Source organism: Anas platyrhynchos, chromosome 15 (assembly GCF_047663525.1).
Source record: "Anas platyrhynchos isolate ZD024472 breed Pekin duck chromosome 15, IASCAAS_PekinDuck_T2T, whole genome shotgun sequence".
NCBI lineage: Eukaryota > Metazoa > Chordata > Aves > Anseriformes > Anatidae > Anas > Anas platyrhynchos.
Genome location: NC_092601.1, coordinates 19,361,326 through 19,375,000, shown reverse-complemented (window position 1 = coordinate 19,375,000; position 13,675 = coordinate 19,361,326). Strand labels below are relative to the sequence as shown.

The following is a 13,675-nucleotide window of genomic DNA, read 5'->3' as shown; positions in this document are numbered from 1 at the left end:
TACTGTGATCAAATTCGTTACTGTACAAGCCCCTCTGTGAAAAATGTCTAATAGGCAACAACATTCAGCAGCACAGATGTCAAACTCAGTAAGCCCTTGGAGGGATGTTTCATACTAAGAACAGAAAGAACGTTACTGCCATCCATGTTACTGCTGCACACAATACCTAAAAAAACAGCCCTAAAACCAATTTTGTCTGGTATAACGTCTTCAGCAATGCAGTTCGGGATAGAGAGACAAGTTTCTGCTTTTGGCAAGACAAATAGTACAGAAGTTAGCTAATAATGACAAAACTGTTATCCAGCCAAGTGTACGGGAGACTCCCTAGCTTAATAACAAAACAAACCAACAAAGAAAAAAAAAAAAGAAAAACATACAACATCCTTACCAGGGGTATATCTGGCATCAGAATTTCCCCATCCTCCACCCAAACGAAGGGAATTATCCCAAGTGGACAAAGGTGGTTTCTGGCCTGTTAGCCCTGGAGGTGGGCGGGACGGAGCAGTGATGCTTTTAGGTGGCAAAGGGACCTTCCACAGCTCATGAGCCAGAGAGGTGTTAGTGACTGATCCAGGAGACCACGTTGATTTGGAATCACTGTTTCTGGCTACTAAAAGACACAAAGACAACCGCAATCACTACACTGCTGAGCTTTCACCTTGCTAGAAATAAAAGCTGCTAAATTTGAGTAAAATCAACATCTGAGCCACCACTGAGACCCCAGGACTACTTTTTATTGACATTTAGCATATACACGAAGCAGGAAACGGCAACTCAGAGCAGTATGAGCAGACATTACCTGAAGTGCTTTGTGCTGTACTGCTGAGGGAAACATTGTAGTTGGAGGCACGAATGGATGACCAGGCACTAGTTGAAGGCAGCGTGGTGTTCAAAGATGAGGATGACCCTAGAATAAAAAAAGAAATCAGTCACAGTGCAGAGCATGAAAAACGCAAAGAAATTAAAATGCATAACTCAGAGTCCAGACTGAGCACATCTGTAGTCAGATGAGGGACCTTATTCACTCTTCGTCCTAATTTTTAAGTAAAAGTAAGTGGTGGCAAGCACACTCAACATTAGGAAGCACCCCACACTCACTACAAGCTAAGCTGGTTATGTTACTGCAGTGCCTAGATTGCCAAGGCTTGCTTCCCTACTTTCATACACGCCGCCTCTCTGTGCACAGGAGGATTACATCAGAACGCACATCAGCAGCATTTGCTCACTAACCGCATTCTTGAAATAATTGCTGCACTGCATCAAGTAGCGGTGCCTGATCCAAAGATGAGCTTTTTAGCCACGAAATCCACAATACAAAAGATAAACACAGAGATGAGAAAGCAGCAAGCACACACTTCCAAGTAAATCATCTGACTGAAAAAAGATAGCTACACAATTAATTGGAAAACGTATCATCTGTACATACCACTGTTCCTGTCCCTGAGGTGGTCAACTTCCCGCACAGTATTAATTGAAAGATTGTTTATGACACTGCCAGGAGTGACGTAAGGGTCAGTTTCAGGGTCAATGTTTGGATAACCTTTCCATGGCTCACCAGGACGAAATTCTAGGAATAGAGATTCAGAAAAGTTTTTTTTTTTTTTTTTTTTTTTTTAATTTAAACAAACAACAACATAAAATAGTTGTCTAAGCAATACCTCTCTTAAGAGACGTCTTAAAATATTAAATCATTTAAGTATTTAATTTACTTGAGTCCTCACTATCTGCATTTTTTTTTTTTTTTTTTGGTCCCTTCTCACCAGGGTAAAATTCTGAAGCAGGGAGATACACTACTTTGCACAATGAAACTACTGCTTTCTATTTCTTTCTGCTAAAAACACATTCTAAATATTTTTTTTGCAGGTTGTTTCCCTGCCCATCCACATGTAATGACCAAGGAACCCAACACAAAACACTGCTGAAGAGTAAGACCCCTGAGCATAGTAAGCGTTGGTGGTGCGTACCTGGTGGCCAGTTAACACTGCTAGAGCCATTAGGCGATTTGGCACGGGGCCAGCCATCCCCAATAGATCCAGGAGGACTGGCTGGTGAATTACTGCTGTTCATAAAGTCATATGGAACAAATGGAGACTCTTCCAGCCTAAAACCACTTGAAATAGCACCTAATGATAAAAAATAAAAAGTCAAATATTTTCTATAGACAATTTTGTATAGTAATTGTAGTTATAGACATAAAAGTAAAAACATGCCCATGTAAAGCATTCGTAAAATTCGTAGCAGCATACACTGTCCTCTTAGGATGAGAAGTTACACAAGAAGTCATAGAGGCATATATAGTCTGAAATGAAAGGCCCCTGAATAACTCAGGAGAAAACCCTAAGAATACGAGCCCACGAAATCCTCTCATTGGAGTAGCATACTTATTACATTGAACTAGAAGATTTATTCAAGAGGATAAGACCATCCTGTGAGACCCCAGCTGGATAGCAGGTAAATATATTTCACAATGGGAAGGCTCTTGGAAGAAGTAGCTGCAAAACCTTTAAGACCTTTAGCTACTGCAGAGCTCTGTAAATTCTACTCATGTTTCTGGGAGGAAAAGAAAAAAATCACTGGTAGCAGAGCAAGAAACAAAAGCACTATTGCCATGGGTTTGGCTAGGATAGAGTTAGTTTTCCTCCTAGTAACTGCTGTGGTGCTGTGCTTTGGATTTAGCATGAGAACAATGTTGATGCCACACCAAAGTTTTGTTTCAGAGCAGTGTTTACACCAAGCCAAGGACTTTGCAGCTCCTTGCTGTCCTGCCAGCGGGCAGGCTGGGGGTGCAGCAGGAGATGGAGGGGACAGACCCAGGACAGCTGACCCCAACTGCCCAAAGGGGTGTTCCATACCTTATGGGTGTTCCATCCCATATGGCATCATGCTGAACAATTAATGCGGGGTGGCTGGCCGTGAGGGGCACACCCCTGCTCGTGGATAGGGTGGGCATTGCTCAGCGGGTGGTGAGCGATTGCATTGTGCATCACTTCTTTTGTACACATCATTAGCAGTAGTACTATTGTCACTATTATTATTTTTATTTTCCTTTTTTTTCTGTCCTAAAAAACTGTCCACCTCAACCCACAAGCTTTCATTTTACTTTTTTCCGATTTTCTCCCCCATCCCGCATGGGGAGAAGAAGAGCGAATGGCCGAGCTGTGTTTAACCCGGGCAGCAGCTGAGCACCACAGCTATACACAGCCTGTTTGATTTCAGGCAAATACCACAAGGAGAAGTTTAAAAGTTACATATTCCTCCAGAACTGTAGAATATCTTTTTGCCATCTAATAACTTTTACTCGTGCTTCTATACAATACAGAGTTCAAAAGATCAAATTTGTAACGTTGCTGTAGTTGTAGGTAATGTTTTCTGAACAATATCAACACTTTTGACTCCTTTGGATAACAATCAGATGAAGTTTAGAACAAGCAAGTGCAGTAGCAGGATGTCTCCGCTAGATGTTCGAGGCAGCAAGCCATTTCATAGCATTAGAACAGCTGACGATTCTAAAAATATCCAAACAATCTGAAGACTAAATGGTAATAGGAGACTAGAGACATTTTACAACTATCTTTAGACACAGAACCCTTGTGCTATAGACTCAAATTTTAACTGGATGAGATGTCAAGCAACTGAAACAGTTGAAATGTCAGATGAATCCTGATCACTGGAATGAAATACAAAGCAACCAAATCTGCCTCCTCTATAACAAAGTACACCGATGGTACTGGTCTATTCCTTCCACACTCTCCCCATTTTTGGAATGCAAATACATTCATAACTAAAATCTATAACTAAAAGGTATCAGAAATTACCAGAATGTGTGCACACAGAATTAAATTACCATAAAACACCTTAAGACCAGCACAGTGGGGCTGGGGGTTGTGTTGTAGCTAGAATATCTAAAGCTTTTTTTAAAAAATATACGAAGCATTCCAATCCAGATTAATGTAAACCCAGCAGCAATATCCACACTTCTGTCTTAAACATGAATCCTCCACAGCGTCTCTACTAGTCTCATCACAACATCACTTCTGTAGGTAAAACCATTCAAGAAAGCTATGGGCTGCTGGAGAAGACAAGCAGCAAGTTTGTCAGAGACAATGCGATACAAATTGACACCTGCAAGCAACACAAATATTACAACTGCAAGTGTAAATACGCAAACACAGCACTGCACAGCCTGATGCGTTATGGCAGATGCTATTTAATGACATATTTAACATACCATGTTTGCTGGAGTTTTGATCTAATGATGTGTTCACAGAAATGCTGTCGACTGTAGTCCATTTCCTCAATCGAGATTGTGGCTCTTTAATACTGCTCATATCCATGTTTACATTCAAGTTTGAGTTCATTCCTAAAAAACATATATAGCTTATGACAGACAGACAAAATGCCTTTTTTCCACCAATTACCACTATTGTCCTAATCAACATTGAAGAGCATATTACTATGGTTATTTCATGCTTCTAAGTCTGTTTGAGAAACATTATAGCACTTAATACAGTGAACTTACTACAGACAGAAGCTAAGCTAAGCAATGCAAAGCACTCTGAAGTTCTCAGTTGATGTCTTCATGCAAAAAAAAAATAAATCAGTGGAAGAAGCCATTGAAGAAAAAATATAAACATCTTAAAAATGTGGCATTTCTAATACCAGTCTAGCATCAGCCTAACAATTCAACTGATTTGTACAAAGTGAAAGTACTGTACCTTGGAGAACTACACTCAGTAATAACAGACACCTCTTTCCCAGCAGGGGGGAGTGTCTGTATTCATCCCTGTTCTGCAAAAATTAGGTATTGGTATTCACTGGCAGTTAAAATCTCATCCCCATTCTTATTCAGGCTGTTCAACAGGACACCTTTGCAGCTTCTGAACCACACTCACTGCAGATGCATAAGCACTTTGCATAGAAGTTCACAAGTAATACCACCTCCAGCACCATTTATTTATCCTGTTTGCACTCAGTATTACAACCTTATGAAGAGAAAAACACAGCTTGGCTTTAGCTTTTCTAAGCTGTTGTCTATATTTCAAAATGTTTATTGAGAAGGGAATCAACATAATTATTGCCAACCTAAAGCAGTCCAAGTATCTGTGAGAATCAACTACCTGGGGCTTGAACACACCCTCGCTTTTGACTGTGACATGTCTGCACTCTGTTACCAATTAGGGATTGCCAGGTCTGGAAAAATCCCTAATTCACAAATCACAGCTGGTTACATTTCCAACCCTTCACATCTATTTACTTAATTTCTGAAAATAAAGCATGACATTTTAACTTTGAGCAAGAGACACAGGGAATTTCTGACATCTTTGCGAGGAATAACTTTATTCAGAACTGGAAACTGGCGCTTAACTCTGTTCCCAAATCAGTAGTCACTATCATACAGAAGCTTCCTCCCTCAAAGAACAAGGGGATGTTGATGCCAGAAAAGCAACCTTTTGCAAAGCCTCAAAGAAAACACCTTGTAACAGCACAGCCAAGTTTTAGGAAGTATTATAGAATCACAGAATGGTTTGGGTTGGAAGGGACCTTAAAGATCATCCATTTTCAACCCCTCAGACAGTGGCAGGGACACCTTCCACCTTCCAAGCCCCATCCAATCTGGCCTTGAAAATAAATGGAACAACTATTAACTGCTGAAATGGGGTGAGAAGTCCAATCACTCTGATTTCTAACACCTCTCCCTCTGTTGTCAGTCCAGTACCCCATGCACAATTAGCTTTCTATCAACTCCAAAGAAGCTTGCAGAAGTAAGACCTCTAAAAAGACTAGAAAGATCACAAGCTGGCAAATAGGCACACCTAGCTGATAAGGTTAATTCCAGCCCCTTGATAAGATCCATGTCCATAGCTCCATATTTGAAATCTGCACTGAGGTATGAACATCAGTATCTGGACATAATCTGTAATTCAGTCTTCCCAGAAGCCATTTTTCATATCTGACTGTGGAAGATTTTATATTCCTCAGCTATCTTTACCATTTGGCAGAAAAAGGTACTTTTTAATATCCAAGTTTCTTAAATTCTGTAAATGAATTTGGATGTGACTGCAGCACTGGTTCACTGGAGAGAAAGAACACACAAACAACTGCCCCAAATCTCTGCTTCTGATGAACAAACATCTAGAGAATCTTGACAAATTTGGTTACCTAGAAACCAAACAGGACGTCCCTGCTTTCATGGCTAAGTCTCCTGGTGCTAACATTAGGACATGGAGAAAATAATATACCCATGAGATTTTCAAGACAACTTGGCAAATCCAGCTCCTCACATGACTACACTACTGTACGCACTTGGAGGATGATACCAATACTCCTCTTGGCTCAACTTTTCACAGAAGGTTGAAGAAATTCCAGGAACCTGTTATTTCTACCCTTAAGCCTTTTATTTGAGGACTGCGTGGCTCCACTTGGTCATATAACTATACAGTGCTAAACCAAAAGGATCCCAAAGCATTCATACAAATATTGATGGTTCTTGGAATGTAACAATGATTAAGGGGAGAAAAAAGCTGCTTAACCATATTTTAAGAAATTTCAAACCAAGAAATAATATCTCTAATGGAAACAACAGGAACCTAATAGAGATGATGGAAATACTCAGTAAGAAGTTCGACAAGAAAGTTAAATATTCCTTTTGTTAGAACTAAAAGCGCCTGTAATAGCTAAGCAAACTTCATGTTTATGCCTTGCACTTTGAATAAAAGCAGTAGAGAGATCTTGATGCCAATCATCAGCAGCAACCATTAAGCAACAGCCTGGACTTAAGACTGGCCACAAGCAAAATTCCAGTGTGCCACATGCAATGCAACAGCATGGCTCGCACCGACCCACCGGCTCTGTAACACCACCTATAAGCACAAGGATTTCAGCAGCAGTCTCTATGAAACTTTTCTACAAAGGGCAATGAGAATGCAGAGGAAGTCAGCCCAACAGAACTGAAAGGATTAGAAGATCATAGAAGAAAAGCGAACAGAAAAGGAGGAAAAAATAGGGGAAAATGGTATAGTTTTACTAAGTATAAGATAGCATTAAAAAGGGACCTAAAATAAGGAGAAAATATACAAGCCTGGAATTTCTGAAGTAGAAATTGGACAGAAGCCTGGAAACGTAGGGAGAAAGAAACAGGAGATATTTGTATTTATAAGTTTCCCGACATTTTGCCTGAAATGAGCCACAACCATTCTTTAAAAATGCAGAGCATTTTAGCATAAAAATGCTAAAAGCTTTCTCTTCTGTTCAAAAACACTAGAAGTAAGTTAACATTTTTTCTACCTATGCAATTCCAGATTATTTTTAAACTTTCTTAAAGGTCAAAGAAATGAGACGACTTCAACAGATTCTTTGTAGGGCTTCTTCTAAAAGTCCTTTAGTTTTAGTCCTTAGGAGTTGCAGTTGCACAAGGACTAGTTTATCTTTGGGACCCACAGAAAAAGAAAGAAATAAAAGGAGACAGACATTCTATAAGAACATAAAACATTTAACACTAAAAGATACAATAATTTCTGGAAATGAGAGTACTTGTGAAAAAAGTTACTTGGTGAACAAAGGTAACTTGGGTGAGTCCCATAGGGAATTATTACTACTGTTAAAATGGAAAATACTAACAGGACTGCAATTGCTGTTGTTTTCAGACGAGGAGGACTCCAGGCAAAGTTAAAGGAAAGGCTGCGTCCTGTGGTCACAAAAGCACTGACTGACTGTATGAAATTAGCATGCAGAAACCCACCTATAGGGAAGCTGCTGAATGAATTTATTGGTGATGGCCCTTTCTGTAGCTCAGGAGTAGTATGGGGTATGACATTCTCAAGGAAAGATTTCATGGTGGGTTGATGGAGTGACTGCTGTTGAGACGGCGGAGTTTGCTGCTTCATTAACAGGTTTGGATCAAGCTGACGGGACTGTTGCATCATCTGTTGCTGCATACTAAGAGATCGACCCTTAAAAAAACAAAGCAGTTATAATATAAGTAGTCAAAAGCTTTTCCACTTTTAAAGAAAGATAATGAAATGCATTTCTGTTCTGTGCATCTTGGCACAGCAAAAACTCAGCATGAAGCTAAAGCGTATTCTTTTAATGCTTGTTAAAACCCTATTCATTCTTGCACATTTTTATATGGCTTGTAACAAAAAATACAGCTTAGGATGAATAACAATTTAAAAAGATTATTTGAAAAGTTAATAATAAATGTATTTACCTGCTGCTCCTGCTGTTGACGACCACCAGAAGGCATGCTTCTTTGATTCTGCGCTTTTTGCTGCTGAGCCAACAACCGCTAGGAGACAGTGTTTTGGTGTTGTTGTTTTTTTAGAAAAATTTATATCTGAGAAGTTTCTACTTATAGTTTCAAACAGAACACAGAGCATCTACCTTTTTAGCTTACCTGTAACTGGGAGATCTGAGAAAGCTGGTTTAACTGGGACAGTTGATTCAACATGGCTACCTGTTGTGGGCCAAAAAGTGGGCTCAGGCCACCGTTGTTTGGTGCATACTTCAGTAATGATACTGGAACCTGCAGAACGGACCAGTACAAAGAGCAACTGACTAACGTGTGCAAATAATTATACAAATTGTAGAACATCATAATATCTGGTTAACAGTTGGCTCTTTTTGAAACACTAATTAGACCAAAGTAGTTTTCAAATATTTACCAAATAAATACCAGCAACACTGATAAATGGAATTTTTTTCTGAAGCAGCATTTTGGTAGTTTATACATAGAAAGTTCTATGTACTCAATTACCTGAGGGGATAGTAATGGAGGAGGCACTTGAGCACGTGGATTAGGCTGAGATGAATTAAGAGGTTGTGCTGGAGGCTGCTGCATGCTCCTGGGCTGTGCTGCTATATTACCAACACCAAACATACTGGGATTGCCATTCTGGGGAAAAGACAGATGGTTAGTGACAAGGAAATATTTCTGCTACTTATCCCACCCCTATACATTTGAATTAGAAGTTAAAAACATATCAATCACATTAGTAGCTAGGATGTTATAATAAAAGGTATTAAATGCTGTCAAGTAACATGCCAAGGATATGCACACAGCCTTACCTGTCTAACAGAATTCAAGTTTTGCATACCCAGCCCTGCTAGGGAGCCAAGGGCTTGGTTAGGTAGTGCACTATTTGAAGGGGGAAGCTTCATGTTTTGATTGGACATAAACTGCATGTTTTGGGACTCGTCTGCTACAATGCCATCCTGATTGGACAGACAAACCGATGCGCAACAACCAGCCAGCAAGCAAGCAGAAGGGAGAAACCATTGCCAGGAACAGAAGGGAAGAGTCACATGACAGTCCAGCATCAGCAGGAAATAGGCAGAAAACAAAAGAGATCAGGTTAGTTATTTGCACTGCAAATGAGCTACAGAAAGTGCTTAGTATTATACATCAGTACGTTAAAAAGAACAAAACATATCTTAGGATCAACAAGAAAGCACTACGTTTTCTCTCCACTAAATGCAGAAAGCTAAGGAGCACACAGATAATTACTTAGATTGCTGAGTCAAAGAAGTTAAGAACGTTCCCCAGTACGACACCTACTAACCTTATCAAAGTAAGGACCGCGATCCATGGAAGACTCTTTGGAAATCTGAGGACGAGAACCAGGGCCTTTTCCAACCACACGATTGTAATCTCCGACACTGAGGCCATGCTTATCCATCTCCATTCTCTTATCTTGCAATATCCCTACGGAAAGGTGAGACATATGATGATGACATTGAAGGATTATTCAGTTTTCCAGATAAACTAGAAATAGGTTTATGCTTATGAAATACCAAATACTGCTTTCAAGATAGATACTAATAAAAGAAAGCATCAGTTTAGCTTTAAGCTATCTGGGCTTCGCTTAAAAGGAAAGGAAACGCTATGAATCAACAGCTACAGACAACTCAAAACTTGGAATAAGCAAAGTGTCAACATATTTTGCTAGGCTTCACAAAAAATACTATTCTCAGTTTGCTCTTAAAAAGCAAGTATAATTGATTTTCCAAGTGTTAATGGCACCAAAAAAAAAGCAGCACCAAGCACTGTATTGGCTTTATCTTCTCTCCCTCATTTTTATAAGATTTCAAAGGCCTTTCAATTTGATTCAGCTATTGGGTGGGTGGGGGGAAATCACCACCACCAAAAACCTTATTTAGCTGAAAACAAAATTTTAAAATATTTGTTTTTATTAAAAGCTAATTGTAAAATTTATCTTCCATTGTTAACGCCACTAGGCAAGTTAGAAGATCAAAATATAAGCAGTAGTCGAGCAGTCTTTAATACTTTACTGCAAGCAATACAAGAGCATTACTTTCCCAACAGATGTTTTAATTTCAAATTTAAAATTTGAAATAATTTAAACATGAGGTTTTCTATTAATATTTAAATCTAAAATGCAAAGAACAGGCTATTTGCATAATATAGACTGTGAAAATACCCAATTTTAAACTAGAATTTAAAAAATGCAACTACAATAAATGCAGTGCCACAATCACTTTCCATTAAATATTCTATCATCATATATTGTTAAGGCGCTAAATATATTTTTATTTGCTAGAGGAATCGTAACGGCAAACAGTTCCAAATAAAAACTGCTCAAGCGATTTTGCATTCAAGTATAAATGTATCTTAAATAACTGTTCAGTATTAATTTATTTCTTAGAACTGAAAATGTGTTTCCAAGAACAAACCACAATGAGTGTGGTATTCAGAACATTTCTGTTTATATTTTAGTGAAGTTGTTCAGACAGCAGTCTAGATACTTACGTTAAGAAAAAATAACCCACACTACGAAAACAGTCTTTCATGCCAGCTCAGTATGTACAAGCTTAGCTTGATTTATGGATTAGTATTACAGTAGCAATCAGGTAATTCAGGTATGTAGCAGTATATGCACATACTTTTTCTTTAAGGAAATTCTTTATGCACACACATATATAAAGGAAATTACTATAAATATAGCAATTTACAGAATTATATAAGCTAAAACAGACTGGAATGGAAAGCTATAAAACCTAGCTAAGTTTTCCCTTTCTTACCTCCAGACATGTCCATCTTATTGCTCTGTATGGTTTCTTCTGGTGATTCTCTCTGAAGTAATAAAACGAATCATAATTATTTAATAATAATCTTTTTAAAAGCTAAAACAAAGATTCATATATATTATTTCAATTCAAACCTGCAAGAAAAAAAGACATCAAGGTAAATTAGACTATTTTTAAAGCATTTTCTCCCTTTATTTGTTACCCATTGAAAACAGGTATCTTTACTGAAATACATGTGTAACAATAAGTAAAAACAGACTACTGGATGAATACCTGGGTAGCGTTTACAACATCACCTTTCATCAGTAAATAGGTCCTTCTATATCGAAAATGTAAAAAGGAAAAGGGGATCACAGAATCATTAAGGTTGGAAGAGATCTCCAAGATCATCTGGTCCAACCATGCCCTTACCACACCCTCAGGTAGTGAGGGGCCCAAAGCTGAACCCAGCACTCGAGGTGCGGCCTCACCAGAACAGAGCACAGGGGGACGATCACCTCCCTGCTCCTGATGGCCACACTACTCCTGATACAAGCCAGGATGCCGTTGGCCTTCTTGGCCACCTGGGCACACTGTTGGCTCATGTTCTGGCAAGCATCAGCCAGCACCCCCAGATCCTTTTCCTCTGCACAGCTTTCCAGCCACTCTGCCCCAAACATATAGCATTGCATGGGGTTGTTGTGACCAAAGTGCAGCAACCAGCACTTAGCCATGCTGAACCTCACTGCATTGGCCTCTGCCCATCAATCCGTCCTGTCCAGGTCCCTCTGCAGGGCCTCCCTACCCTCCAGCAGATTGACACTTCCCCCCCAACATGGTGTCGCCTGCAAACTTCCTGAGGTTGCAAATTTACATCCTTCGTTACTGAGGGATGGGTGACAGGGAAGAGGAACAGATGTAAAAGAAAAATACTATGAAAGAGAACATTAGACAATTAAGCATTTTCATTTTTGTGCGTTGTAACTAACACTCTAAGAAAGCGTTACAGATGGGAAAGGTATAATACTTACTGAGAAACTAAGATTTGTGAATTGCTTAATGAATGGATTGATCCATGTTTCATCTTGCTTATTTCCACCTTTCATCATTCCCTTGAAAACAGAAAGGAATTCCTGTGATACTCAGATATTGTTTACCCCCTACTGCTTAAATTAAAGCACAAAACATTATGAATGAAGATTAAAGCTTAATGGTACACCACTCAGTGCAGCAATCTGTTCTTAGCTTTTATAAATGAAAATCAATGCAAAAGCCTTGACTACCTTCTATGGGAAGTCATAATTACCTTTGTGGGCATTTTTTTCATATATGGTGGCCAATTTAAAGATGGGTTAGCTTCTTGTGAAGAACTGCTGTTCCACATTCCAATCTCTACATCCTCTTCTTCCTCCCAGCTGGTCTGACGACTGCCAGTCAATGGCATATCATCTCCACACCAACTATCTTGCATAGATTTAGGCCCTGGTTGTGAAAAAAACCAACACATTAACGTTTCAAACAAAACAAAGGTCTCCGTGCAAATCAGCTACTAAGAACAGAAACTAAAAGTGAAGCAGTTATTATTTAACCCCGACAAGCTTCAGATCAACAACAGTCTGATGGTGAATGAAAGAAACACCAATGAGCAGCTGCTCAGTGACAAAAGTGCAGCATGAGGATATTAGCATCAGTATTAATCAGCTGCCCTTAATGCAGACAGAAGTTCACTTTACATTTACTTCAAGACAGAAACCTTCAAAAAAGTACAGCTTTTAGATAGGTATTTCACCTCTAGTATCTTTATTCAAAGATGGTGCAAAAAGCACTCACCAGGTTTATTTGAAGCCTGTTGACCAAGAGAAGCGTTTCCCCAGCCAGAGGTGCCTCCTGCATCGCTGATGGGTTCTCCCCAGCTAGTACCAGTATCCATGGGCTTACCCCACGCTGAAGTTCCATTATCTACAGTAGTGGCTGGAGTAGAAGGCTCTCCCCAACCTTTTCAAAGCAGTATGAGTTACTGGCATGTTTTTTAACAGGACTTTAAAAGCCACTTAAAAGAATCATGTGCTTTGTCTTTTCTAGACCCATAGCATACAATAAACAGCACATTAATACACATTGACATTTTGCATGAAGGTAATCATTACAACTGCAAGCTGTTCCGTAAAATATGCAAAAATACAAATTCTGTATGTAAATTTCATTTTGATAATAGAAATTTCTAAGATACTAAGTTCCTATGATCTGCCCCTTATATTTAAGTTATTCCTCTTTGCAGTTGAAAAAGACAGCACAAAATACTTTGCATATACCACACAAACTCATCTACAAGTATTACTTACTCTCCCCAAAACTACAAGATTGCAAAGTCTGATCTTTCATGTAACACAACCATCCTTCATTCTGCCTTGTAGTAGCTCAACTTTTTTTTTTTTTTCCTTTGGCAAAATGAATTTTAAGTCTTAGAATTAAATGAAGAAAACTTTCACTCTTCAAATACTATTTTAAACATTTTCCATGTTCCCACTCCACAGAATTCCAGCAGAGCTGTCTACCCTTTGTTACTAGCTATTTGAAATGAGAACAGAACTTCTGATTTGTATGAAGTTATCAAATGTTTTAAAAAAAGCAATGCACATAAAAAGATAAAATA

At 38.9% G+C, this 13,675-nt stretch overlaps 1 protein-coding gene across 10 annotated transcripts in view; it reads right to left on the bottom strand.

The window, feature by feature from the left end:
* Positions 1-13,675, bottom strand: part of TNRC6A (trinucleotide repeat containing adaptor 6A) — an 80,542-nt gene that overhangs the window by 2,894 nt on the left and 63,973 nt on the right. For 4 of the 10 annotated variants that reach the window (XM_072024039.1, XM_072024033.1, XM_072024034.1 and 1 more), the window contains 16 exons: positions 12,853-13,017; positions 12,329-12,504; positions 12,054-12,134; positions 11,038-11,089; positions 9,558-9,700; positions 9,064-9,210; positions 8,753-8,890; positions 8,393-8,521; positions 8,207-8,284; positions 7,739-7,949; positions 7,079-7,111; positions 4,229-4,360; positions 1,965-2,123; positions 1,427-1,567; positions 800-907; positions 389-610 (listed from right to left, as the gene is read on the bottom strand). In XM_072024039.1, the coding sequence (XP_071880140.1) occupies positions 389-610; positions 800-907; positions 1,427-1,567; positions 1,965-2,123; positions 4,229-4,360; positions 7,079-7,111; positions 7,739-7,949; positions 8,207-8,284; positions 8,393-8,521; positions 8,753-8,890; positions 9,064-9,210; positions 9,558-9,700; positions 11,038-11,089; positions 12,054-12,134; positions 12,329-12,504; positions 12,853-13,017 (2,115 nt within the window). The remainder of the gene's footprint in view (positions 1-388; positions 611-799; positions 908-1,426; positions 1,568-1,964; positions 2,124-4,228; positions 4,361-7,078; positions 7,112-7,738; positions 7,950-8,206; positions 8,285-8,392; positions 8,522-8,752; positions 8,891-9,063; positions 9,211-9,557; positions 9,701-11,037; positions 11,090-12,053; positions 12,135-12,328; positions 12,505-12,852; positions 13,018-13,675) is intronic. The other 6 variants (XM_038186692.2, XM_038186693.2, XM_038186695.2 and 3 more) reach the window with 4 other exon arrangements.